A 26,141-nucleotide genomic window follows, 5' to 3' on the forward strand; every position below is an offset into this window, starting at 1 on the left:
CGGCCACCATCTTAGATTTTCGAATCTTGGAAATTTGACTAAAATTCGAGTTTCCCATTCTAAAATACCCGCGGGTACCAAGTTTCGCGTAAATCGATGGATTAGTCGCTGAGATAGCATTTTAGGCCATGTCTGCCATCTTGGATTTTCGAATTTTAAAAATTCGAGTAAAAATTCGAGTTACCCATTGAAAAGTACCCCCAGGCACCAAGTTTCACTTGAATCGACTGATTAGGTGCTGAGATAGCATTTTAGGCCACGTCCGCCATCTTGGATTTTCGAATTTTGAAAATTCGACTAAAAATTCGAGTTCCTCATTCAAAAATACCCCCGGGTAATAAGTTTTGCGTAAATCGATTGATTAGACGCTGAGATAGCATTTTAAGCCATGTCCGCCATCTTGGATTTTCGAATTTTCAAAATTCGACTAAAAATTCGAGTTCCCCATTGAAAAATACCCCCGGGTACCGAGTTTCACTTTAATTGGTAGAAAAGAGCGCCTAAAGGGCTTAAACAAGCAAGTCTCAGTTGTAACCGTTTTCCACTCTGTCCCATTAAACTGGGACACTGGGACAGGATGGAAACATATGGGACAGGATGGAACGGGACAGGATGGAACGGGACAGGATGGAACGGGACAGGATGGAACGGGACAGGATGGAATAAGCTGTTTTTTAAGCTTATCTCTAACAATAAAGACAATTTTGGTGTTTTTTTTCACGGAATATTTAGTGGCACATCCTAGAGTATCGGAATAAGAGAAAATTTTCCCTAACGCACACTTCGAAAGTATTTTACGAGCTGATATTAGTGTGTGTGTGTGTATGCTTGACGCCCTTTTAGTTATCGTGTATAGCATTTTGTTTGGCATCGTTAATGGCGTTAATCTTGCACAAAAATTTGCGAATTTCAGAATTTTTGCCATCTGCGACGTGTGAACTATTTAATCGAAACAAAAAAAGTCGTTTTTGGAAAAACCTCAACGTTACGGTAATCATTTAGAGCTTATTACATCGTTGCTATGTCTCTCCTGACTGTTGCTGACAGTTGCTCGGGACAATGATTCTAGCGCGTGAAAAAGTTCTTGATGGAGCAAAAAAGAAATTGACATATCTTTTTTCTCAAATTCAAAAGCATTACCTATCATCTCCGATAAAGTTTTCTTAAATAATCATTCTAGTTATGCTGCAACATCGATTTAAAGTCAAGAACCAGGCACGGGGGACACGCAAATTTGGGACAAATGTAGGCAATTTGCACATTCAAAGTTCTCCTAAATTTTTATTTCAGTCCAAATAAAGTGGAAAATAGCATGTAATAGTCAACAATAGTGTGGAAAATGAGAAAAAAATTTGATCTGCCCATTTTTCTCAGATTATGACGATTAAAACAGCTCGGGACACCAAATTAGACGCTTATTTGAACTGACCCACATATTGTCAGATGCATGGCGAGGACAGCATACGATAGTGTGGCCGTTGCTATATGGAGTTGAGCGTTTCCTTTCCTAAAACGGTAGTGGAGGCATTAGCCTGCTTTTTCCGTTTTTGATCAATTTTCTTGAGGCAAATATTCAATTCAATTCAAGGAGTTCTTTCTAGTTTTATCGTTGTTGTTTAATTTAACCCGTGTATTTCTCATTTTTTCATCGGTGCCTCAATGATTGGGTGGATGGGGAGGCACGAGCGGGACTCAACACGTAACCACCTCCCTGTGGTGGGTCCTGGGTAGTTGTGTAGAGAAGTCACAAAATTATGACTTTCAACTAGCAGAGAGCTACGCACTGAAAATTTATCTAAGGTTTTCCTGAGATCTCTAGGCTGACATCGAACCATTAGGCATTTTTACAGGCATTTTAGGGGTTTACCATACTTTTTATGGGGGAGGGGGAGTTGAGGAGGGGAAAAATGGGCCGGAGAAGAGTAGGGTTGACATGTCACGCCGCTGGCAGCTTGTCGGTGGACGAGAAGAAGTGTGCAGACAACTCGGAGCGGCGATCGGCGCCCGGACTTTTGTCGCTGCGCGTGGAGCGTCATCGTTAAATTGCTCGTAACTCCCTTCCCCGTCGTTTCCCTGGGAGGTATAATGCATCAAAGAAATTGAAAAGTAGGAATTATATAATGAACAATTTATTGTTTGATTTTGAAAAGAGGCATTTGACGATGTACCCTAATTTAAATAGAAATTGATCACGAGAAGAAAATGAAATATGGCAACATTGAAATCTCCAATTTAATGACGTAGTTGGACGTATAAAGGACGTATTTTTAGAAAAATTTCGCGCAAACCGCACTTCAAAATCTTTTTTCGTTCGATAGATATTGTGAGGAGACACCCAATTTTCCCAGACAATGGACCACTAGACAAGGTACGAATTTCAGCATTCAGATACATGTTTCTTGACCAAAATTTCACGTTAAACACCATGCGCACAACGTAAATTACTGAAATCTACGCCTAACGATGATATTTAATGTTTGTTAATGCGTGAATCCAAACCTCCTGCTCATGAAAACTCAATGCTCTACGTGAGTCACATCGCGCGCTAAACGTACCATGATAGTCTTTGCGATATAAAAATCTGGCAAACTCAATTTTGACACTTCCGCTCAGTTATAGCAAATTGCTTATAGTTTGAACAACACATGGTGAGACATGAACATTGCTCGACGGAGAAGTTTACTGAAACCGTTGTAGTGCGCGCTTTGACTCACGTAGAGCTTTGAGTTTCTTGTGAGCGGGCAGTTCAAATTCCCCGAAACCAATGTAAAATAAAAATGTTAATATCTTCGTTAGGAGTTAGTTTTAGTAATTTTCAGTGCGCGAATCGTGTTCTACATGACATTTTGGTCAAATATCACGTATCAGAATGCTTAAATTCGTACCTTGTCTAGTGGTCCATTCATCATTAGAGGGGGAAATTGGCAACGTCAGGAGGAGCACCGACTTTAGGAAAAACGCTGATGTCCGCTGGGAAATGCGCATGCGCGCCGCCGGCCGACCTGAGCGTAGGGAGCTGGGCCACTTGCTCCGACGCTCGAGGAAAGCCAGTCTTCGCTACACGGTCGTCTGGTGCTTGTGCTGAGGGCTCAAGCCTGCACTTGCGCGTCATCGACGAGCCGATAAATCAGATGAACGACTCCGGTTCATTCTCAACACCGTCCTTATTTTTTGAGTCTTTTTTCCCATCTTAGCTATCCTTTCAGTCTTGCTGAGCTCTTTCAACTGATAGAATAGCCAACTCAGAAAATATATCGAAATTCAGTCAAGGACAGACTCTTTCTCTCTTTATTGACTACGTCTTTTATTTTGGGGAGGGTCAACGGCTGCCCCCCAAAGAGCACCCCCTGTTGTGTTGCGTAGGTGGTCTGCATGAGATCTCTCTCCATAGAGAGACCACGGGCGACCACTGTCCGACGCAACAGTCCCCCCCTGGAGCCTTGTGATGTCAGCTGGAGATATCTCTATTTAGAGACGTCCCGTCGGCTGAAATCACAACGCTCCGGCTACGTCCCCTTATCGACCCGTAATCAGGGTCATCACAATATGGAACTTTACAGTTTTACACTTGGCAACACTGTTGCGAGAAAAAAAATTCGTTTTAGGCCTTGAAATTTTGCAGAAAGGTGTATCCAATGTAGTAGAATAACATACTACAAATTGGTTCAAATCCGGGGGGGAGGGGGCTTTTTTGCCGTTTTTGAATAAACCCCTTTAGTTAGTCAGCAAATTAGGTACATATTAAACATAAGAAGGGGTGATATGAAGAGCAAAAATTAGCTCCACCCTGGATTTCTGTAACTGGGCTTCCCTGTTCAGATAGGTGCTTCTATGGTTGAGCCAGAAAAAGTAGTTCCTTGTTACAAGAGGTAGATAGTCAGCAAATTGATTATTATACTAGAGGAAGGAGGGGTATTGTGAAGGGCAAAAATCAGCCGAACCCTGGATATCTGTGACTCAGCTTACTTTCCGAGTTCAGGGCCCCCACTTCGGGGGGGTTGCCAGTACTCCAGCTCCGGGGCCAGGGGCCTGGGGGGGCCCTGCGGTAGGACCTCCCAGAAGCACAAAAGTTCCCATTTGTATTACCAATCTGCTGGCAAAAGTAAAATAATTTTGTTGATTGAGATTTTGCTCCAGGCCCAGACAGGCTTGCGCCGGCCCCTGGGATAAGCTATCCTTTGCCAAAACTTTGTCCCCATCTAATTTCAGATATATGTTTTTATTTGTGCAATAAGCTGAATTTATAATATGTTTTCATCCCTTCTATTTTCATTTTCTTTCATCAAAGGTAAAATTTTACCCGAGTCAGAACTGATTTAATGGTTCACTTTAGGTATTAAAGACCTTTTAATTTGGAAATTATTTTTTTTCCATACATATATAAAAAAATTATAGGTCCAATGTTGTTTTTTTTTTTCATAGCGGCTCATCACAAATTTTCAAACAACTGCAATTATTCTGAGATTTTGAAAGGGCAAAAATCTTGCATAAACGAATCTAAATAAGTGCAGAAATAGCATGAAATTACTCAGATTGGAGGCAAAAGTTTAAAAAATTTTCGAGGGTGGCCCCCAAAACCCCCTTCCTGCTAGGGGGCGGTCCCCCCTAGACACCCCTTCGATAGTTTACTAAAAGGGGGCCCCGCTGACTGATCCGACCCCGGGGCCCATCGATGGATGTGGGGGGCCTGTCCGAGTTGCTTCATGAATCCCTCAGGTTCCTATTATCCACGCGCCCACCTGCCTGCTTTCCACATTTTTTTCATCTTTCCAAAAAATTGTCCTTAGATTTCAAAAGTGAGAACCTTGTTTTACTTGGTTCCTTTGATTTGAAACTTTCAACTTCTAAATATTATCCCTCCTTCCACATTTTTAAGAGCCTTTCCACTTTTCACACGCCCAAGCAGGCGCATGTTTGAGCATTTCCTGCATAAAAGTGATATCATGATGACAGAAATGGTCATGTCACTATGAGCTATCAACAACAAAGGGCAAAATGCTCGAAAACGTAGGGTATAAATCTAAAACAATGATGATCATGAACTTGTTCGTGCAAAAAACATGAAAATTTACGATTGTATTTTAAAATATGAGACTTTAAAGACGAAAAACGTCTCGTTGGGTGTGCCTTTCCAACCCCAATTTTGAAACAAAAAGGTAAGTAATTTTCAACCGTGAAGTAGTTATAATCATAGATTGTCCGGGCAAAATTCTCAAAAGCGGTTTTTAATATTCATGAAAATTGCAATTTTGAACTAAAACTTTGATTTGAAAGCGAGGAGAGCCATTAAAAAGATGTTTCTTTACATTTGCCAACACAGTATGGCTGTAGCCAAACTATTGTTGGCTGTAGAGTGTTTTACTCGCCCAGGAGCCAGGAGTTTAAAAAATGTCACCTGATAAATTGTTTGTTCGAGTCTACTTGAGCAAACTGTTACTGGTAAGTTGTATTTATTTAAAAGAAAACCTTTATTTAGGAGAAAAACCAGTGATTTGGAGGTGTGTGGCATTGATCCTTGAGTACTCTGAATCCTTAATTTAACTTGATTAAACTTCAAAAGAGAGCCCGAAGTTTCAAAAACTTTTAAGGCTGCACTGATACTACTACCTGAAAGCTCAACAATTGCCAGATTTCATCTTTTCTATCATTTTTCATTTCACAGTTTCAAATGTCTGTTACATAACTGACACAATTTTGCAAAGACGCCCTGTTTGCCGTAACCTCTTGCAGTTCTACCGGAGGAGCTGATACGTACCTGATTTATTGGCTTATTTTTTAATCACCATAACTTTGTACTAGATCAAAATTGTTCCTGCCAAGGTTGGAGAAAGAAAGTTCAATAACTTCATAATTAATGATAAAATTGGGTCAAAATTGGTGCACTATTATTCTTAAGGTGTTGCACATTATAGCTATTCCTGTTATCACAAAATCATTCATACCTGCTCTATTCGACAGAGGAGGGTCTGTGCTTCATGAAAAAAATTGGTGTCAGATGATCGTAGAATCCCTTCAATGAGATAAATTACCAGGTGGTAAATAATAAATTACCAGGTGGTACTTTATCTCAATGAAGGGATTCTACGAGCAACTGGAACCAATTTTTTTCATTAAGTATAGACCAAACAAACAGAAAAATAGAGGTCTGATGGCCAAAAATGGCCATGTCATTTCTCACTCAGAACACAAGCTGGCACCCGGCTACAATTTGGTGCCTTGTTTTGTTTGGCGTGATCCAATGGTTAACATACCTTGATAAAATACTGTAACAAAACAATAAATTACCCCACCAGCGAGTTTTAAGTTGATCACACGATTCATTTGAACATTGATGAGAATGCAATCCATGGTAAAATTATCAAAATATTGTAAACATCTATGTCGAGTTGATCTACAGCTCTGAGCTATTTCTTCAAATCTGGCCCAGCGTGGCATGAGATGGCTCAATGATGTCGCTTTAAGTCAATGGATTAAGAACTTATGATTGCCGATGGCAAACAATTTTGTGAAACAAAGCAATCTTGTCTCATTACTATGGGTAGTTTTACTACGTATTAGAGCTGAAATTTTTGAGTGATGAATAGATATGCCATACATCCTGACTGTTATTGCCTATTTCATAAATGAACATAAATTCCAAATTTACTACTTTTCCAAGTCAAAAGAGAATCGCCAATAGATTGCTTACTTGAGCATGTTTCTTTGCTTCTTCATAGCCAGGTAAATCCACTGACAGTCCTTTTTCTTCAGCCATTAGTTGTGTTAAATCAACTGGGAAGCCGTAAGTATCATAAAGACGCCAAGCAACATCACCTATTAAAAATCATATAAAAAAAAAAAAAAAAAAAAAAAAAAAAAAAAAAAAAAATATAAAGAAACGTGACCAGAATTGTGAGTAAAAGGGTGGTAAAATAGTTTCCCCACAAAATAGTGTGAACCCAGGATTCCTTCAGCACCTTATTAAAAATCATATTTAAATTTTTTTTTAAAAAAAAACAAAGAAGATTACTTGTTTCAGCTTTTGCTTTCAAAGTCAAAATCACTTTCAATTCACTTCAAGACTTACTTCACTTGGAGAAAATTCTTGAGACTACTTGTTCAGTTAATGAAAATTTCAAATACCACCGCGATATCTCAATCAGGAAAACATGCACAGAGTACTGAATTCCAGGCAAGAGGGTCAAACAAGATATGGACAAGAAGAGAACTGATTTGCAAAAGAATCTGAGACATACCAGGCAATACTTTGGATCCTTTTAGTTTGCTGATTTCGCGATTCAAAAGACCTCGACCACGGGACAAAGTTTTTAGAAATTGTTCTTCCTCTTCATTAATCACATCGATTATTGATTGAGGATCCTTCTTAACCTAAAAACGCAAGGAAAAGAAATTAGTAGGTAGTGAGTATGAAATTGAATATTATAAAAATTTAGTAAAATCTGAGCTTCTGAAACAAGTAGTGCAGTTAGAATGATAAATCTATAAGTGTGAAGCAACTAGGTAACAAATACTTTAAAATATTCTCATCTCAAATAAGAATAAAAATTCTACAGTCAACCCTGGAAGTGGGACCAGTGAGCATTCACCCTTCGAGTAAAATTTTCACCGAGAAAAAAATTGACTTAACGTGATATCATAGCAATGGGTTACCTGCACAGTTCTTTCCTAATACACTTTCAGAAAATATGTAAAAATGAGAATACTGGCTCTGTTCCATTTTTCATTTAATCAAATTTTACCTGAGAAAAAATTTCAAAGACGCCAAAAATCCAGTAAGTTAGAGACTTTTGTCTAAAAATAGAGAAACATCAGGATAAGTATAAAATTATGGGTAAGAATAACTTACTGAGGAATTACACTAGAACATACCTCTGGAAAAGCACCTCCTAACAAATCAACAACAGTATGAACTAGGGATGAGAAAAAACCAGGATTGGCATTCAACTTTTCAGTTGCGTATCTGACAGCTCTGCGCAATATCCTTCTTAATACATACCTAGAAGTAAGAGTAAAAAAAAAAAAAAAAATTAAACGTCAGAAGACTTGAATTCGTTTGGGAAAAAAAAGTTTGGGCAGATAAAGTTTTAGGTGATTAGAATAGATCTAAGGAATAAAACACTTTTCAGATCAGATCTTAAGCCACAAAGCCGATGATAAGCGACTTTAAGATAAGATGAAAAAAGCTAGGACATTTTTTTTTAGTCCCGTTTCAATGATGCAAAGTTTACAGCTTCAAAATTCAGGATATGACCATATGATTATGGCATTGGGGCGGAATATATTGCTGAATTTTTTATTTGTGAGTGAATGATTAATATGTTTCAATAATTTGTTCTTTCAAAAGAATGAGAGTAGCCTCTTGCAACTGCACTGACTTTTTCTGGATATATGTACCACATATTGCCGCAACATCTAATGCTGTTTTTTTCACTCGATATAACAGCGATCATTCAAATATAATTAATACAACATAATAATAATAAATATCAATTAAATAATATAATTAATTAATTATAAAAATAATGAATAAATTATTGGTTTGTCCAAGTGCACTAAAAGGACTTACATTAATATTTCTTATGATTCAGAATGATACAGTAACTTATCGAGTAAAAAAATGTAAAATTATGAGGAAACTTAATTCCTGGATCTCTGAGGCAGATGACTGTATTCATAAACGAGGAAGCCATGAATTGAAGAGTTTGGTTGACAAAAAATTGGATACTGCACTACGGTGCGGCTTAAACGACCGAAAAAAAAGAAAAAATTAAATGGAAAAAGGTCCAGGTGTCAATCGATGATCGCATAGAAAAAAAATGAGTTCCAAAACAATTTGGGCAATGTCGGATAATTTAAACCCAGTGCTCAAGAGGATTCCAATTTTGAATTTCAGGGACTTTCCCCAAAATTTCCCCATTTTTGGATGCGGCTAAAAATTATCATTTTAAGGAAGTCCAGTCTTGAACCATTCCATAAATTTTAAAAATAGGTTTCTCAAAATTTGGCCAAATTTAGATCAATTTAACCGATGCTTCTATGGGTTCAACTTTTGAATAATACCGATTTTTCACTAGTTTTCCGTGAATTTGCAATCATGAAACAATACCATGGCATATGTAATTTTTTAATGACCTGAATGATGTTCTGGCTTCCGTAGAATAAGATAAGAATGAGAGAAAAATTCGAATGGATAGGAAGAAAGAAGTAAAAAAGGCAATGGGCCTGTTGCAAACCTTTGCTAGAGCAAAAATAAGATTTGTTACTCATGGAAAATGTCTCAAAAATCACAATGAGCGCATCAGCAAAGTCTGAAATGCACTCCTTACTTCACAATTTGCATTAGAAATTTGCGTCTTTTCGAGTTTCCCGCCTCAAAAACAATACCACGGCACAGGTGAACATTTCGTTAGAGGAGTCATTTCATCCAACCCCTGCTCACAAGGATACCACGCAATATTCAACATAGCCGACGCCAATCCGCCAAAACACATGTGACAGGACGATGATTCTAACTACCTGATAACAATTGGCGTTTTTACATTCACATTTATCCCGCCTTGATTGATCTCGTGCTCTCCTCAACTTGTGCGCGGAAGCGTCGGCCATGTTAAGCAGGGATTGAATGGAACAACTCCTCTAATGAAACGTTTACCTGTGCTGTAGTATTCTTTTTGAAGCGGGAAGCTTAAAAAAACGCAAATTTCTAACGCAGATTGTGAAGTTAGGAATGCATTTCAGAGTTTGCCAATGCGCTCATCGTGATTTTTGAAACATTATCTATAAGGATCAACTCTTATTTTTGCTCTAACAAAAGTTTGCAATAGGCCCAGGTGTCCCGAATTTGAACCATCCCAAAAAATTTCGCGGATCATCGATGTTCGATGATTGTATGGTGTCATTATGTTCAAAAACTAATATCCCCAAAGAGCTTGATGCAAAAACGGCTTTTTTCGCCCCCCCTCTGGAAGTTCTTCAGACTTTGTCTATTGATTACTCATACTTGAGCGCTTCTTTCCCCAAATTTTCAGACCCCCAAAAAATTTTGGGGGGGGAGCTAGGGGGGGTGGAAGTCAAAACCTGTGAACCTCGATATCTCTTGAACAAAGAAAGATATCGAGGTCCGGTTTGGACGAAAAATCGTCTAAAATTGCATACTTTAAGATTCGAAAGGTCGAAATCCCGATATCACATTTTTAAGTCAACATATGTGCTTTTTTCCAGTTTTTAGGTCTCGAAAATTTCTTTTAAACGAAAAATTTACAAAGATCTCAATTTTTTATTTGAACCAAAACCAGTTTTTTAAATTGCTCGTCTTTTTCCGCATCCAACGAGTGGTCGTATAAGCTGGGGAACCGAACGGTTCCGGAGTTATGATCGATTGAAGTTTCCGCTCAACGCGCGCCGACCGAGTTTCGCGCGCAAAAAAGTCGGATTTGACTGCACTGAAAAAAATGTTTCCTAAATACAAGGTGGAGCCGTCTTAGACCAAGTAAACTGGATACTTAAAAAGTATCGACAAGAAACGGAGGTTTGAACTAAGACAACGGAGTTACCTTAGATCAAGAAATAGCGTTTTCTCAATCCAACGCTCCACGTCCCCTTAAAAGAAGAAAGCGTTTACTTAAAAAAAGGAAACATTCCATGCCGTGAAAATATTTCCTAAATTTAAGAAGTTATCGTTGGTTTGAAGTGAGTATCCGTCGTATTGATCTAGGTAAACTGTTTACTTAGAAATAGGAAACAGTTGCGTAACTCCCACGTGCATTTACTGGCTTCAAGTTAATGGTTTGTTTAAAATTAGTAAACGGCGTGTTGGACGCGAATGCGCGTTTATTGTATTGAAACCAACTGTTGTCTTAGAATTAGTAAACGGGGACGCCCGGCATGAATGGATGTTGCCTAACTCCCAGGCGTGTTTACTTATTTCTAGCCAATTGTTGTTTTAAATTTAGTAAATAGTCACTGCAGGTATGCACACTGCACCCATATCATATGTATTATTATTGATCAATATTAGCAAAAAATGGTTTAATTTATCGAATTTTTGATGAAAAAAATTTTCAATTGTATATCTGCAAGTATCGAAGACTCGACATGGCAAGTACCGACTTGCAAATTTTGGCCTACCTATCGGGATTTGAACCTGGGACCTACAGTTTACGAACCTAATACCCTACCTACTTAGCCATCGGGGCTTAGGTCTACGTCGGCCGAATTTACACTATATAAGTCATTGACTTAGGCTCTCACCATTATTGTGATAGTGAATATGTGTGAGACCTGATGGGTTAAGATTTTTTGAACCCGAAAAGATGAATTTGGAGCAAAAAAGAAATACGCGTGTTACTGTTGTCACTTTTTTTACGTTTATTTTTGTTTCTTTCCCATCTTATATTAATTTTTAATCTCTTTAAAAAGAATTTAAAGCAATGCGCCTTTTTTAAAGTTTTCTCTCTTCATTTTTTCTTGAAGAATCGCTGACTTTAAAAAAATAAGAATAAAGAATGAAACTCTTCGAAAATGTTTGTAACACAATAACTTTTTATTTTTGATGACTGAGATTGTTACATTTTATAAATATTACTAGTTCTATTCAATTCGATTATAATATTCAAGACTATTCTGGACCATTTATTAGACTTTTCTATTTCAATTAGAATATTAATAGTTCTATTCAATAGTTCTAATTAATTCACATCGGGCGGAAAAGGAAGGATGTGAGCACTATAAAAGAAACATTAATAGTTCTAATTCCTTACTTTAAAAAATAAGATTTGAAAAATAAGCTTTGAGATTTTCTGGATTAAGGCATCTTTTTCCGTGGACAGTCACAATTTATTCATAAAAAAAGTTCAATCTTCGATTACTCTTATATTTTACTCAGTTTACGTAATCACACGCGTGACGTTCTAATATTTTATTGTATAGCTGCACTTCATTTTCGTTACACTCTCTAAAGTTGATAGGAAGGTGGTAAAGAAGTGCTGGATCCACCCTATTTTGCAGGGAAACAAGGTAAAAAGGGTCAAATGCTTCAATTACGGTAAAAAATGTTGAGCTCTTTATGAGTATCCGTACAAGACTGTGGAGGGAGGGGGGGGCGGAAAGATCGGTCCCGACAGGCCCTTCGACCCAAAATTTCCCCGGACACAAATGAATCAAAGTTTTAAATATCAACAATTTTGCACTCGCAAATTCCTTTCGAAAATACAGAAAAAGCTGTATTTTGTTTTCGATCCACTCCATCGTTGCGTTCATAAATCAAAGGGACCCGGAAAATCGATATTGAACAGTGTAAACACTACGTAGCAGCAGAGTTATTCGAATATCTTCATCTGTCAACTTGGTGGGTGACATGCTGAAAAGTATGATTCTCTCCACATTTTTTTAATTTCTTCCTCGGCCCTCAGCATAAGCATGCATTTTATTTGACCCTTTTTAATTCTATCTGCGAGGGATCTTTCATTCATCAGGACAGGAAAAGTAAGGAAGAAAATAAGTAAAAAAAATTGCGATTTTTTAGTGTGAGGAAATACATTGTCCGATGAAACTGAACTGAGGCAATGCAAAAAACTCCCGGCTTCAATCTACTTAAGTATTTAAGTCCTCTTTATGAGGCCCCCTTCATTTAAAAATAAAAATTAAAACTTCAAATGCACAGTGCCGATCTATTTAGAACAACGCAAATATTTCCTCTTCCTCTCCTTCTTTACTTCTTTATTTATTTAATTTTTTGTCGACGCCGAGCATATGAGTGATTTCTCAAAGGACACATTAAATGAATTTCTCCCTAAAGAACAATTATTTTGTAGACAAATATAATGGGCATCTTGATTTTTTAACTTCCGTCTCCTTCTATTCCGTCATAAATGGTGTTGGTTTAAGCAGATGCTAACGGCATCTGGCAGCAATTGCATGTATCATTCTCATAGGAGGCGTCACCATCCGGTTTACTAATTTTAAGGAAACTGGTTTCTTCTTCGAAGCAAAATGTTATATTGAAAGTAGGCAACCGCACATGTCCCATGCCGCATCCGTTCCCGCGGAAGGGACTCACTCCGTTTACTACTTTTAAGGTAACTGGTTTCTTCTTCTGACGTACCGTGTTTTCTTTCATCAAACAAGCTGTTGGGTTATTAAAAGGCAACAGCGTCCGGCTTATTGCATCCTCCCCCGCTGAGGGCGTTCGCCCCGTTTACTAATTCTAAGGAAACCGTTTTCTTCTTTCGACACAACGTGTTTTCTTCTACCAAGCAAGCTGTTGGGTTAAAAGAAGGCAACAGCGTCTGGCTTATTGCATCCTCCCCCGCTGAGGGCGTTCGCCCCGTTTACTAATTTTGAGGAAACCGGTTTCTTCTTTAAACGCAACGTGTTTCACTGTACCAAGCAAACTGTTGAATTGTAAAAAATCAACGGGCGTATTGCTAATTGCATCCGGTCGCCTCGAAAGGAGTTAGCCCCGTTTACTAATTTTGAGGAAACCGGTTTCTTCTTTCGACACAACGTATATTCTTCTACCAAGCATGCTGTTGACTTAAAAAGAGGCAACGGCGGACTCAGAAGGCGTTCACCCCGTTTACTAATTTTAAAGAAACTGGTTTCTTCATTCAAGCAAAAGTTGGCTTATTTTAAAACAACGTTTATTTTATTTAAGAAAACACGATTCGCTTGTCTCAAGCGAATCATGTTGTCTTACATGAAGAAAACCGTTGGTTTCTTCCAAGTCAAACCCGTTTTGAAATAAGTAAAAAATCCAAGTAGACGCGTTTACTTAAATTCAGTAAATCTTTTTTTTCCGTGTGTTATTAGATCAGATTGAATGTTCAAACTGAGCAAAATGCTTTATTAGGGACTCCTGAGGGTCGCTGAGTTCAGAAATTACCGATACTTCCAAAAAATTCACGTTTTTAAAATTGCTGCTTCGGACAGGACCACTGAGCGGCCGGTCGGCGCTCAGTGGGCCTCTAAAATAGCGCTGCGGAGCTGTAATTTTAAAAACGTGAATTTTTTGGAAGTATCGGTAATTTCTGAACTCAGCGACCTCAGGAGTCCCTAATAAAGCATTTTGCTCAGTTTGAACATTCAATCTGATCTAATAACAGTCAAATCCGACTTTTTTGCGCGCGAAACTCGGTCGGCGCGCGTTGAGCGGAAACTTCAATCGATCATAACTCCGGAACCGTTCGGTTCCCCAGCTTATACGACCACTCGTTGGATGCGGAAAAAGACGAGCAATTTAAAAAACTGGTTTTGGTTCAAATAAAAAATTGAGATCTTTGTAAATTTTTCGTTTAAAAGAAATTTTCGAGACCTAAAAACTGGAAAAAAGCACATATGTTGACTTAAAAATGTGATATCGGGATTTCGACCTTTCGAATCTTAAAGTATGCAATTTTAGACGATTTTTCGTCCAAACCGAACCTCGATATCTTTCTTTGTTCAAGAGATATCGAGGTTCACAGGTTTTGACTTCCACCCCCCCTAGCTCCCCCCCAAAATTTTTTGGGGGTCTGAAAATTTGGGGAAAGAAGCGCTCAAGTATGAGTAATCAATAGACAAAGTCTGAAGAACTTCCAGAGGGGGGGCGAAAAAAGCCGTTTTTGCATCAAGCTCTTTGAGTGAAATCAGATGATTTTTAGTGTTGCTGCAACGCGGTTTTAGTCGCGGCGAAAATTTTAGAGACTCGCTTCTTAAGCATTTTGGACGCAACTTTGCAAGGCAGGTAGCAACAATTACAGGCATCAAATTGTTCATTATCGTGACTTTATATAGTATACTTACAATTGATAATGTTTGTTTACAGGTTGCAAACCTTAAAATTTTACTTTGAACCCCTTAACATCGACAAAAAACTCTATTCTTTGCTCTTAAGCAACTAGTCCAGGACTTGTACCAAAGTTAAGGGAAAAAATTAATAACAAGCTGATTTTTGGCATAAGGACAATAAGGAGTCCTTACGAAGTCGATCAACCCTTCGGCCAGCTCCTCCAAAAGGTTTTAGAAATGGGTCCAAGTCAAAGTATTGAAGACCAAGATTATAATACATTATTTCCTTCGATCATAAACTACGCTCACTGTTTTCCTAGCCTTTCGTATTGCTAAGGGGGGGGCATCCTTGACAGGTGAGGGGAGGGGGGTTCTTCACTTTGCAGGTGACAACTCCCCTCCCCCGCCCTTGGTTTATTTTTTCACTTAGCCTATGCTTTAAATCCTAAATCATTTTCATAGAGGTTCAAGTCTGCATGATAAGTTTTGAGAAACACAGTTGAGCACCCCTTCTTAACAATTGCATTTTCTACTGATGTTCGGAGGTTCTCCCCGCCCCTTAATCTACCAAACAGGAAACTGCTGGACAGTTCGAGATTCGTCATCTGTTTGCAGCAGAATTTGAGAGCCCGAATGCAGGACCCTCCACCAAGAAAATTCAAAATTTATTACTAGAGGACAGACAAAGAACCACCTTTTCAAAGAATACACAAAAATTAAACACATACATTTGTATATTAATATATTCTGTATATTCAACCTCAACGCTATCATTTTGTCGTCAAATCCATAATTGTGAAGTTTGAAATTTGACTGTGTTGAAACAGGAGTAAAGAAAAGGTTTCCTCATCATGGAAATATCAGGAGCGTCGTACTGTAATAATCCAAAGCAATTCAAGAGGAAGGGAGGCTAATGCCATGATTTTTTTTGCTAAATCCGTAAGTTTGAAACTTTGAAATGTTGCCAACAGAGCAAACAAACTTTTCCAGTAAAAAGTAAAGTGTATTCAATTGGTTGTATCTCTTACACGCAACAGACCCATTACGACCTTTTGACCTAATGTCATCTTTTGAAAGTGAAATATCAATGCATGATTGGAACAGGTTCTAAGGGTGAGAAACAAGAGACCACATATGACAATTTCTAAACTTGCTATCCCAATCTCCTTGTAGGTCATTCCATGCCAAATTAATAAAAAAAAATGACCAAAGTTCACCACCCGTCTCAGATTTGAGCGATTTTTTTTACTCATTCCTTGGGTCAAAGTAAGAGAAAGTCCAAATTTTGAGCTAAAAATTTGGACTTTGGAGGTAGCTTGATTTGGCATGGAATGACCCTTGTATCAAATCTATTTACCTGTAAAGTCTAGATGGTCGAGTGTCATAACATGCCATCAGAGGCAAAACTCTTTGAGTTTTTATAAGGCGTGAAAAACACTAGAAAATTCATATTAAACTAGGTGGAGGAAAAAAAACGAAGGGATGAAAGAGAAGGTAAAACACTTGAACTGACCCTCGACCGGTATTATCCGGAAAACCTCCATCAGCAAGAGCAATTGTCAAAGTCCTTGCATGATCAGCAAGGACACGGTAAGCCATATCTATTCCATCCGTATCTTCTGCACCCACCTTGCCACTGTAAGGAGGTGCACCAGTGCCCTGTAGAAACAAAATAAGTACAATAAAAAACTCCCAGGAAATTTTCAAGAGGGAATTTCCAGATCATAATGAGGTCCTTAAAAAGTTCCACAAAAATTGAGCTGAGAATTCCTTAATTACTTTAGAGCAACTGGTCATTTACTTTATTTAAAACAGGATAGTACTGCCATGCTAAGGAAGAACCCCGTATGAACCAAAAATTTTTTTTTTTGGAGTTAGACATGAAATTATACTAAGTGAAGCATGCTCTGTTCAATGGTGACGTCAGCAAAGGCGTGTCTCTATTGATTTCAGCCGTATGTCCCGCATAGAGACAAGGTTGCAACGATAGATTGCCGTGTGTCTGGGAAACTCGGGACGCAGGTAGCACTCACGGCGTTTTTCCCCATGCTTTGCGGACATGCGACACTCGCCCCGAGCAGCCCTCGCCAATTCCCTGACTCACGGCGATGTTGGGCTGTTGATCACCCCTACCACCAACCATTTTATGCGATTTCAGAGTTCCAGTTATGCATGCTCTGAGTAATTGTGATCACTTATGCTGTTTATCATCTGCTGGTAGCAAGTGATTTGTTTATGGGTAGACACGCATTCTCTTTTCGTTATCATTTCCGTTCAAAATGTTTCCGGGTACAAGTTCTACCTCAATTTTTTAAGACTTAGAAACTATGATTTTGCTGTGAAATTTATACAGTATATTATTTTATGTTTAAAGACGATTAATGAGACCTTGAACAATTATATTTTTTTTGTCAATTCTTTAATTTTTTCTTCTCCTTTATTTATGTTCAAACAAAAGGAGAAAGGGAAAATTCAAACGACGATAAAAACGAGCTACGTTGCTAAAGTTAAGTTCTTACTTTTTTTAATTGGATTGGTTCCTCTGCTTATCCCACTCGATCCTAAAACAGGTATCATATTGTTTGCTGAATTTACGTAAATTCTCGGCATTTTGAAACCGTCAATTTTATTCAACGATCTTTCCCTACATTGTAAGTGGAAAATTGTATAAATTCTGTTTTAAACAAGGTCTTATGTTAGATTTTCCTTTTATATTTTTGAAGTATAGATTTCATAAATACGTAAATCAAGTAATTTGGAAACCTAGCTTTGTAATGAAAAAATGATTTTATGAATGTGGAAAAGTCTCCTCAAAATAGTAAGTAAAAAAAGGGAGAAAAACAAAGGTTGCAAAGGGAAAAAAAGGATTTTATTATTTACTAGAATCAGGGAACTACTAACCACTGACATTATTTTTTCCGCGCAGAACTTACTTCCTTCAATTAAGAACAACTTTCAATTTAACATGCCCCTTATTCAAATAAGAAACATACAAATAAAACAGAAAGATATGAAGCTTCCGATTCAGTTGCAGTTACTTTCAAGATTATTTTCTTTCCTTTTTAATTTTTATTTGAATTTTTAAAACAGCTCTACATTAAAAACACGCAAGGTTAATGCTTTTGGTTATAGGTGAAATGATTCCTGCAAAAATAAACCTCACAGAGACGAGTGAGGTGAAACCCTTATACCGCAGCCGGCAGCGTTGGAAGCGCTTCCTCGGCTCTAGGATGGACACACGGCAAAATCGGTACAGTGAAAGGACCCTGCCTGCACGGGCAGCTTGCCGTGGGTCCGACATACCCTCATTCTTTTGTGATTTTCCGAGAAGTCATTATCTTATTGCAAAGGATCTAGGCGCCAATGAACAGCCAAGGGATCAAGCTGTCAACAGGAGAAAACGAAAACTTAAAATTCGCAAATCTCGCAAAGAGGCATGCTTTAGACTTTGAAAGTGAATAACTCAGTTTGAATCTGATAGTTTATACGGAATTCTTCCTTAGCATGGCAGAGTGGAATAGTGCTGGGTCTAGACTTTTCTGCACGAAAAAAAAGGCTAGGAATTCCAGAAATTTCCACCAATTTAAAAATTTAAAGTCTGATGAGTATCAGTGCAAGACTGAGGAAGGAGAATGAGCAGCTCAGACGGATGAATTAGAATACTAAGCTGGGGTCATTCCGTGACACCTCCCCTGAGTTTGAGTTTTTTAAGACTTCATCAAAAGAGCACACTCTTCAGTGAGCCCAGCTCAGCAACCTGCAAAATCCAGGACAGGATCGAAGTGCAGTCATGAATATGACACGAGGCATGACACTAGAATAGCATCTTTCAAGAAGTATTTTACATGAAATTTCACGATTTTACCTTTTATTGACATTATTTATTTTTAGCAACACTGGCTGCAAAGCATGACATAAGATTGCGATCCTTGCGCCATCTGACCATTGCTGCTGAACAGCTCTCAGGGAGGTACAATGAAACCATGATAAAAATGATGATCAGGTGGTTTGAGATGCGTTTAAGGGGACCCAGTGCTATTCTACTATCCTGTTATTTACAGTTTGGGCCACATTTTAGGTGCCTTTTTTTTTCTTGCTTCATCAAAACGCAAATCATACCTATAAGCTTCATGAAACATTAACAACTTTCTATACTTAATCGATTCACAATAAAATTAACGTTTTAGGTTTAAGGTTCCCCTTAAATGACTTCTGAGAAATTTTGTAATGTCAGTTATAAAAATGATAAGATTTAAGGATCAGGGTCTCAGATCACAGGATAATGCGCTTCTATTCAAACAAATCCTAAGAAATCCGGTCAAGTGGTTTCTATGAGGCTAGGCAGGGAAAACTTGTGACCTTAGTGGGAAGACTTCCTACACAGTCTCTGTTCCCTTTAAGACAACATAAGCATAGCTTTCAGCATTTGTAACGTTGAAATAAAACAGAGTTGCAAAATTCTGTCCGTGATCTTTTCCTTGCACCTTGATTTTCAGCTTGACTTCACGGAAAAAAATAAAGTGCTGATTCAACAATTCCATTGCTAAAAACAGTGAGTGCAATGTTTCAACGTAGATTTTACAACATAAAAATGCTACTCTAACCACATTGTAAACTACTTTAACCACGGGGGTGGTTAAAGTAGCATTTTTTTTGTGTAAAATCTAAGTTGAAACATTGCACTCACTGTTTTTAGCAATTGAATTGTTGAATCAGCAATTTAATTTTTTTCCGCGTTGTTAATGCGATTCACCTCCTCTTTAATGTAAATGGTAGAATGGTATCTTCATAGAATGCATTCTAAACTTACCTTTTGAATGGCATCAAATAATGGAACAAATACATCTGTGTCATAATTTGAGCGTTTATTCTGAATGACTGAAACAAGACGTTCAAAGCCCATACCGCAGTCAATGTGCTTCTTAGGGAGAGGCTTCAAGCTCGAATCAGCTTCCCTGAAAGTACATAAAATTGAAACTAATGCATTAATCTAAATTCAATCTTAGGAGGATTTCATATAGTAAATAATCATACTTCTAATTTTTTAGTAGGAGAATATATTCTCCATATCTGTGACCCTTAATATCTCATCCAATTAAGCTGAGCATAATAAAAAACTGAACAAAAGAACTCGGAAAATCTCACAAAAATTATTACTTGCAGTGCATACTGAAAATTTTTTGCACTTGAGAGGAAGACACAACAGATTTCAACCTGGGAAAAATAAATTCAAGCATCTTTTTCCCTCGAAAGATTTCATGAAAATGTAAGCGGTCATTTCAGCTTCTTCAATACACTCCACTCCCTTCAATTGAGACAATTTCACCCTGAGCGATTTTTTCCTATCTAAACAATTGTACCATTAAAACCAAGTTTCCCTTAAAACACGCAAAAAAGCAGAAAAAAGAGTTGAAAATGGAGTGACAATATTTAGAGCCATCCGTAAAAATGAATTCGCAATATATGAGTTCCGTAATTCATCGACTACAATAAAGAAACCAAAAAAATTTGGTCGATGCACCTGCCATGGGTGGGTACTAATGTCAAAACTGGCATTCTGTTCACACCTTCTTTCTAACCATTCTGTCAATTTACAGGCATTTTTTTTGGGAGCAAGAATTTAAATTCACATTTTGCCAAGTTCCAGCATTCTGCAATTGCTGTAGCAAAATAAAAACCAGAATTTCGACTATATGCTCAATTTCCTATAATACATAACAAACCACATGTTGGAGAAACGTTTATGACACGAATTGAAAAAGTTAAAGTTGCTGAACCTTCTATTTTGCCCTTATGGGTAAATGATAGAGTGCTACAAGAAGCTTAGTCCTAATAATGTATGCCTGCCAGGTATTTTCCTGTTTCTTTGAGCCTCAATAGCAACATCGAAGTGTCTGAGGAAAGGTCGAAAAATTGACTTTACGCCTTACCTTGGGAGCCTTAAAATTTACAGTGAATGTTACGTTTCATTAAACGGAGAGCAATCAAGCCATGTAGAAGGAACATGTTAACAGGGTACCTAGATAATGGGGTCTTAACAACGGTGCCGGACACGGGAGCTATGTGCATCAGATTTCCGGGTGTACAACTACGGTGGCGCGCCTGTTGTATTACTTAAGGAACTGGGGTACTTGGATGATTTCAACATACTTTTACCCCGGTAAGTAGCTCTTATGGAGTAATTTTTATTTGATATTTGTTTTAGTATTGTGTAAATAGTGATATTTGCTCAATGAGTCACTTAAGCTCGGGAGGGATTTGCATGCAAATAGTCGAATCTTACAGTTTTCGGTACGAGAAGAACGATGCGCACGTTAAAATTTCACGAAAAATTGCCTCCGTGGAGATATAACGCTTCCTTTTTAGGGGTCCTCGAAAACATGTTTGAACGGACCGCCGTGAATCTTCGAATCTACGCGTCATAGACGGGAAGACGGCGGCGCCGAAGCCGACCTGCTTACTACCGCCACGCTGCCGTTGTTGACAACACGATTTCTCGTTTGAGGTTAAGTAAGTTATGTGTGAATGTTACATATCCTATATAAATCTGTATAGCATTCTGATTGAAAAGCTTAAAGAATTAAGAACAATGGGTATAAATCTCAAACAAAGTAACCTACATAACCTCCAATTGACCAACAAAAAACCGCCAGCGCGACGCCGCTGTGTATTCTTCCACTACACATTCCGCCGCCATATTGATCATGACGTGTACATTCGAAACTTACGAGCGCACGGTTTAAACGACGTTTTAGGCTACCCTAATTTTTAGTACTTTTAAATAAACTTTTCTACAGTTTGCAGTCATCCGAAAAAATTAGGAAAAAAACTGTAAGCTTCGGTCACTTTCTACTTTCGAATGACATAATAAAAAAAAAAATGACTTAACTGACTCATCGTAGATTTTATTGGGTAAGTCCATGTTTATAAGTGCCTTTTAGGGTGTTCAAATGAATTTCTGAGAGGAAAAAATGATAACTGTCATTTCAGAGATATTATGTAAACCGAAATTGTCCAGGGGTGCCCCCCTTGGTTGGATCTCAAAAATTCAGTGATCAAAGCATTTAGCAATGAACGCCTGTTACTTCATTCTTGGCATCTTAATGAAAATCAGAGTCAAAACTAAGTTCGAGGTAGAGTATTTTCTTGTGGAGCCCCATTATGACAGGAACTCTGCATCCAATAGGTATCGTAGAGGTTGTTCAAAAAACGCCGATTTTGGCCCCCTCTCCTTTGGATTTTGAGCAAAATTTTCTCAGATGTTGTGCTAGGTGTCTTCGATGCCTAGGCGAAATTTCAGCCCCATCGGCTAATTAGGGGGAGGGGGCAGGGGGGTGGGGGCAAAATTGCCAATTTCAAGAAATTCTTAAAATCAATGTCTCCGAAACGGTTTTAATGTAAGTGTTGCGGTTTGCGCTAAAAAAACGTCAAAAAATATTCGCGACAAGAATATACATGCTATTTTGATGGTTGCATAATTTATTGTAATCATACCTCCATTATTTTTATATTGACGGCTCGACTTTTTTCCGTTTATCGTATCTCCTGCAATGGTCCACAGGCGATCGTTGCTATGTGAACAAAAACCGGTCAGAGTGATTTTCCACAAACTTCTGAATTCATCCCACATTATTTTACCCTGGGGAAATGATTTGTTCCCGAGTTACAGCGATTTTTGTGCGGGCGATTCTTTCCGTTACATGACTTCGCCAAAGTTGCCAAATCGTGCAATAACTGCTAGAAATCGACTTTTTTTGCTTAATTTGGCAACTTCAAAGTGAAAATTTCCTGTGATGAAGCTTAAATGCGAATTCAGCATAAAAAACACGTTGAAGAACACTCTTCAAGGAGGGTTTTTTTGATATTGCAGGCTCTAATTCTTCTTTGCCTGCATTGGCTGCTGTCCGGTCGCCCGCACAAAAATCGCTGTAACTTGGGAACAAATCATTTCCCCAGGGTAAAATAAAGTGGGATGGATTCAGAATTTTGTGGATAATCACCCTGGCCTATTTTTGCTCACATAGCAACGATCGCCTTGGGAGGAGATACGATAAACGGAAAAAAGTCGAGCTGTCAATATCAAAAAAGTCGAAGTATGATTACGCTAAATTATGCAACCATCAAAATAGCATATATATTCTGGTAGAGAATATTTTTTAACTTTTTTCCAGCGCAAACGGCAAGGCACTTTTCCCCATTTTGAGACCCCTCCTCCCCTTTTGTAAGGCACCGTGAGGCATTTCTTAACCCCCCCCCCCCTAAAAATTACGTAAGGCTACTTTTCATACAGGTAATAATAATGATAAAATTAATTTTAATAAACAAAAATACGTGGAGCAAAATTGAAGATTTTTATTGTCTTTGAAATAGTTTAAAAGTATCAAGTTGACAATAGGATGAAGTCACTACTCATCATCACACGGAGTAAAGAAAAGGAAGTCAAGGGAAATGATAGGAGCGTAGTCCGATCGGTCGGCCATTGGTGATGTGCTGATTTCCTCTATTAGTGTATTTTCCGAAGAAAATACACTTTTGCATACTTCCATGATATCGGACCCAGACCCGAGACCTTGTGAAGAGCACCGATCACGGGGGGCTTGGGGGGGCGAAGCCCCCCCAAAAACCGGCGCGGAGCGAAGCGGAGCGTCGGTTTTTTATCTTGAACTTCATTATCAACCTAAAGAAACATGAATTTTTGTATTTTCTTTACATGTAGGCTAGAAAGCTTACGTAAGGCCCAGTCCTATCCCCCCTCCCTCTAGTAAGGCACTATAAGGCTGTTAGAGACCCCCCCCCCCTGTCCCAGTTGAAATATGGTAATACCGTGAGAGCAAAAATTAATATGTCTAATATCAGCTGAGCTCTTTTTAGATTTTTCATAACCTCTGGTGCACCCTTATTAAATGAATGTGCACTGCAAGAGAATTGTTCTCATTCTAAATATCCCTTTATCCAAACGGGTTATGGGCCCAGTGTATTCTTATAATACTTACTAGTGTAAAGCATTTCGCCCGTGCTCTTAAAATGGACCTAAAATTCGTAAAATATTATACAGGCCTTTGACCGGGAAAAACGCAGTGTCTGTAAGGTTAGAATTCAGAAATTCTGTTAATCAAGAAAATGTGATGGATGTGAATGTTTAGGCCTTGTTTCCACGGGACGTTTTCATGGGATTTGTCCCAAGTTCGAATCGCAGGAATGAAACTTCTGGGATTTTTCCCAGTTACTGTCTCCACGGAACGAGGCTCATACGGTCCTGTGACTAGTTTGCGCAGGAAGATAAAGTAAATAAAGTCGAGTACTTAACCGGTATTATAATAATAAATGCACTCAATTGACAATTAGACACATTATTTTAACTAAACAAACATTAACAATGTAGTAATGAATAAAATATCGAACAATTCGTTTTCACTTCTTCTTCTCTCAGTGGGTCCTAGGGGTACAAGTACCATACTTGGTACTGGGAAAAATATTGATTAACTCAATATTTTTCCCAACTTTGTAAGTGGGATTTTTCCCTGGGACAAATCTCGTGAAACGGCTCGTGGAGACAAGGCCTGAGATGATTGAAAGTCTGGGTTTTCCTCATCCGTTGCAACAAATGTTGAACCTGTATGTTGTTCCCAGTTAGCATCTATTCATAATGGAATTAATTTTTGAGGAGGCGAGTTGAAATATGGCAATGCCGTGAGAGCAAAAATTAATACGTCTAATATCAGCTGAGCTCTTTTTAGATTTTTCATAACCTCTGGTGCACCCTTATTAAATGAGTGTGCACTGCAAGTGAATTGTTCTCATTCTAAATATCCCTTTATCCCAACGGTCCCTAAGAGCCTAACGTAATTTATGAGCGGCCCCTTTTGAGATATCAATTTTGAAAATTTTGCACCCCCCTAATTAATAGATGGTGCCGAAATTTTTCCCTACAATTGAAGACACCTAGCACAACATTTGGGAAAATATTGCGCCAAATCCAAGGGGGGGGGGGGAGGCAGAATCGGCGTTCTGGATTAACCTCTTTCCTCTCATTTCCTAGGGTTGTTATCAAGATTTCTATGGGTCAGGAAAAGTAAAGTTTTTATTATATGCATTCAGGAACAGTATACGTACGTATACTCAGTTGAACAGGTTGTTTCACAAAGAGTACAATGCAAGTGCTGCCAGGTGTGGCGTAGGAACAGAAATTTCAAAGGTGCTCTTTTAAATAAACAAATCAATTGATTTTTTAGGATACTTAAAAACTACATACCGATTGAATTGAATAAAAACCAGGTTCCAAATTTCTAGGACATCAGGGTCATCCTGGTTCACCAGATGTGGTACATCACGATTACCAATGCGATCAAAATGCAACTCTGAACAAGGTCCACAAGGACCAGTTTCACCCATTTCCCAAAAGTTATCCTTCATACTGCCTGGTATTACATGAGTATCAGGCAATCTAAGAAATCAGCCAAACAAATCAAAATAATTATAAATTGTGATTTTTTAGGTAAATATAAGAAAGAGATTAAAAGTCTCGTTAGACAAAGGCTGTACATTAAAGCGGTACTGTACATTAAAGTTAGTAAAATAAAAAATTCGCATGATAGGAGGAAAAAACTGATGAAGAAATATCCGCAAGGGGCGGCTTGGAAACGGCTATCTCTGATTTTGATGTTTGCTGTAAAGATCACTTTAAGGCGAGCTGATTGACGGGTAATTTCTAGTTCTCGAAGATGGGTCTCCATAGAATACCCTCCCCCAAAGATCATTCACAGAATGAAGGATGACTGTCAGCTTACAGCTTATTCTTTGTGATGGTGCAACAACTCGTTTCTCGTCTCATGGCCGAGCGATTACTGCTTCAAGTCCTAAGCCATATACTTGTTTTGAGTGTTACAAGTGCTATAAGCAGTGTGTCCCAATAATTTGGTCCACTCCCTCTAAAATTTTACATAATTCATATTTTGCAACGAAACTTTGGAGATGTCCATGGGATCAATGTAAACTACTTTTGGGGACCTTACTGGGGTGGTTAAAATTAGCTTATTTTCCAAGTGGCAACCCTTTATTAGTGACACCTCAATTGAAAGAGGATAAAAAAAAGGAAATTTATGGCGCAAGCCGCGTATCTCCATTTTGATTTGAAAAAATGGCAACCGGTCAAAATTAAACATAGAGAAAAACCCAAATCTCCGTTAGTCGCAGGTGAAATTGCGTGAGACTTGATACCTGCCGGATTTTTGGCACGCGAAAATCAAATTCGGTATTAGTTTATAGGTTAACCTATTTTCTCAAAATAGTGAAAGTGAAAATGGCAGTTAAGAGAAAAACTGTGAACGTGTAAATTAATTACCTGTGAATTTGCATTGCGTGTCATTAATAATTTG

At 38.2% G+C, this 26,141-nt stretch overlaps 1 protein-coding gene across 1 annotated transcript in view; it reads right to left on the reverse strand.

Moving 5' to 3' along the window:
- AlaRS (alanine--tRNA ligase, cytoplasmic) overlaps positions 1-26,141 on the reverse strand; it is a 126,435-nt gene that overhangs the window by 59,522 nt on the left and 40,772 nt on the right. Inside the window, exons 5-10 of the mRNA XM_019057706.2 lie at positions 25,019-25,210; positions 19,577-19,721; positions 16,280-16,425; positions 7,870-7,996; positions 7,236-7,368; positions 6,689-6,813 (exon numbers count right to left, since the gene is read on the reverse strand). Of these exons, the coding sequence (XP_018913251.2) occupies positions 6,689-6,813; positions 7,236-7,368; positions 7,870-7,996; positions 16,280-16,425; positions 19,577-19,721; positions 25,019-25,210 (868 nt within the window). The remainder of the gene's footprint in view (positions 1-6,688; positions 6,814-7,235; positions 7,369-7,869; positions 7,997-16,279; positions 16,426-19,576; positions 19,722-25,018; positions 25,211-26,141) is intronic.

This window comes from Bemisia tabaci, chromosome 1 (genome assembly GCF_918797505.1).
Source record: "Bemisia tabaci chromosome 1, PGI_BMITA_v3".
Lineage (NCBI taxonomy): Eukaryota > Metazoa > Arthropoda > Insecta > Hemiptera > Aleyrodidae > Bemisia > Bemisia tabaci.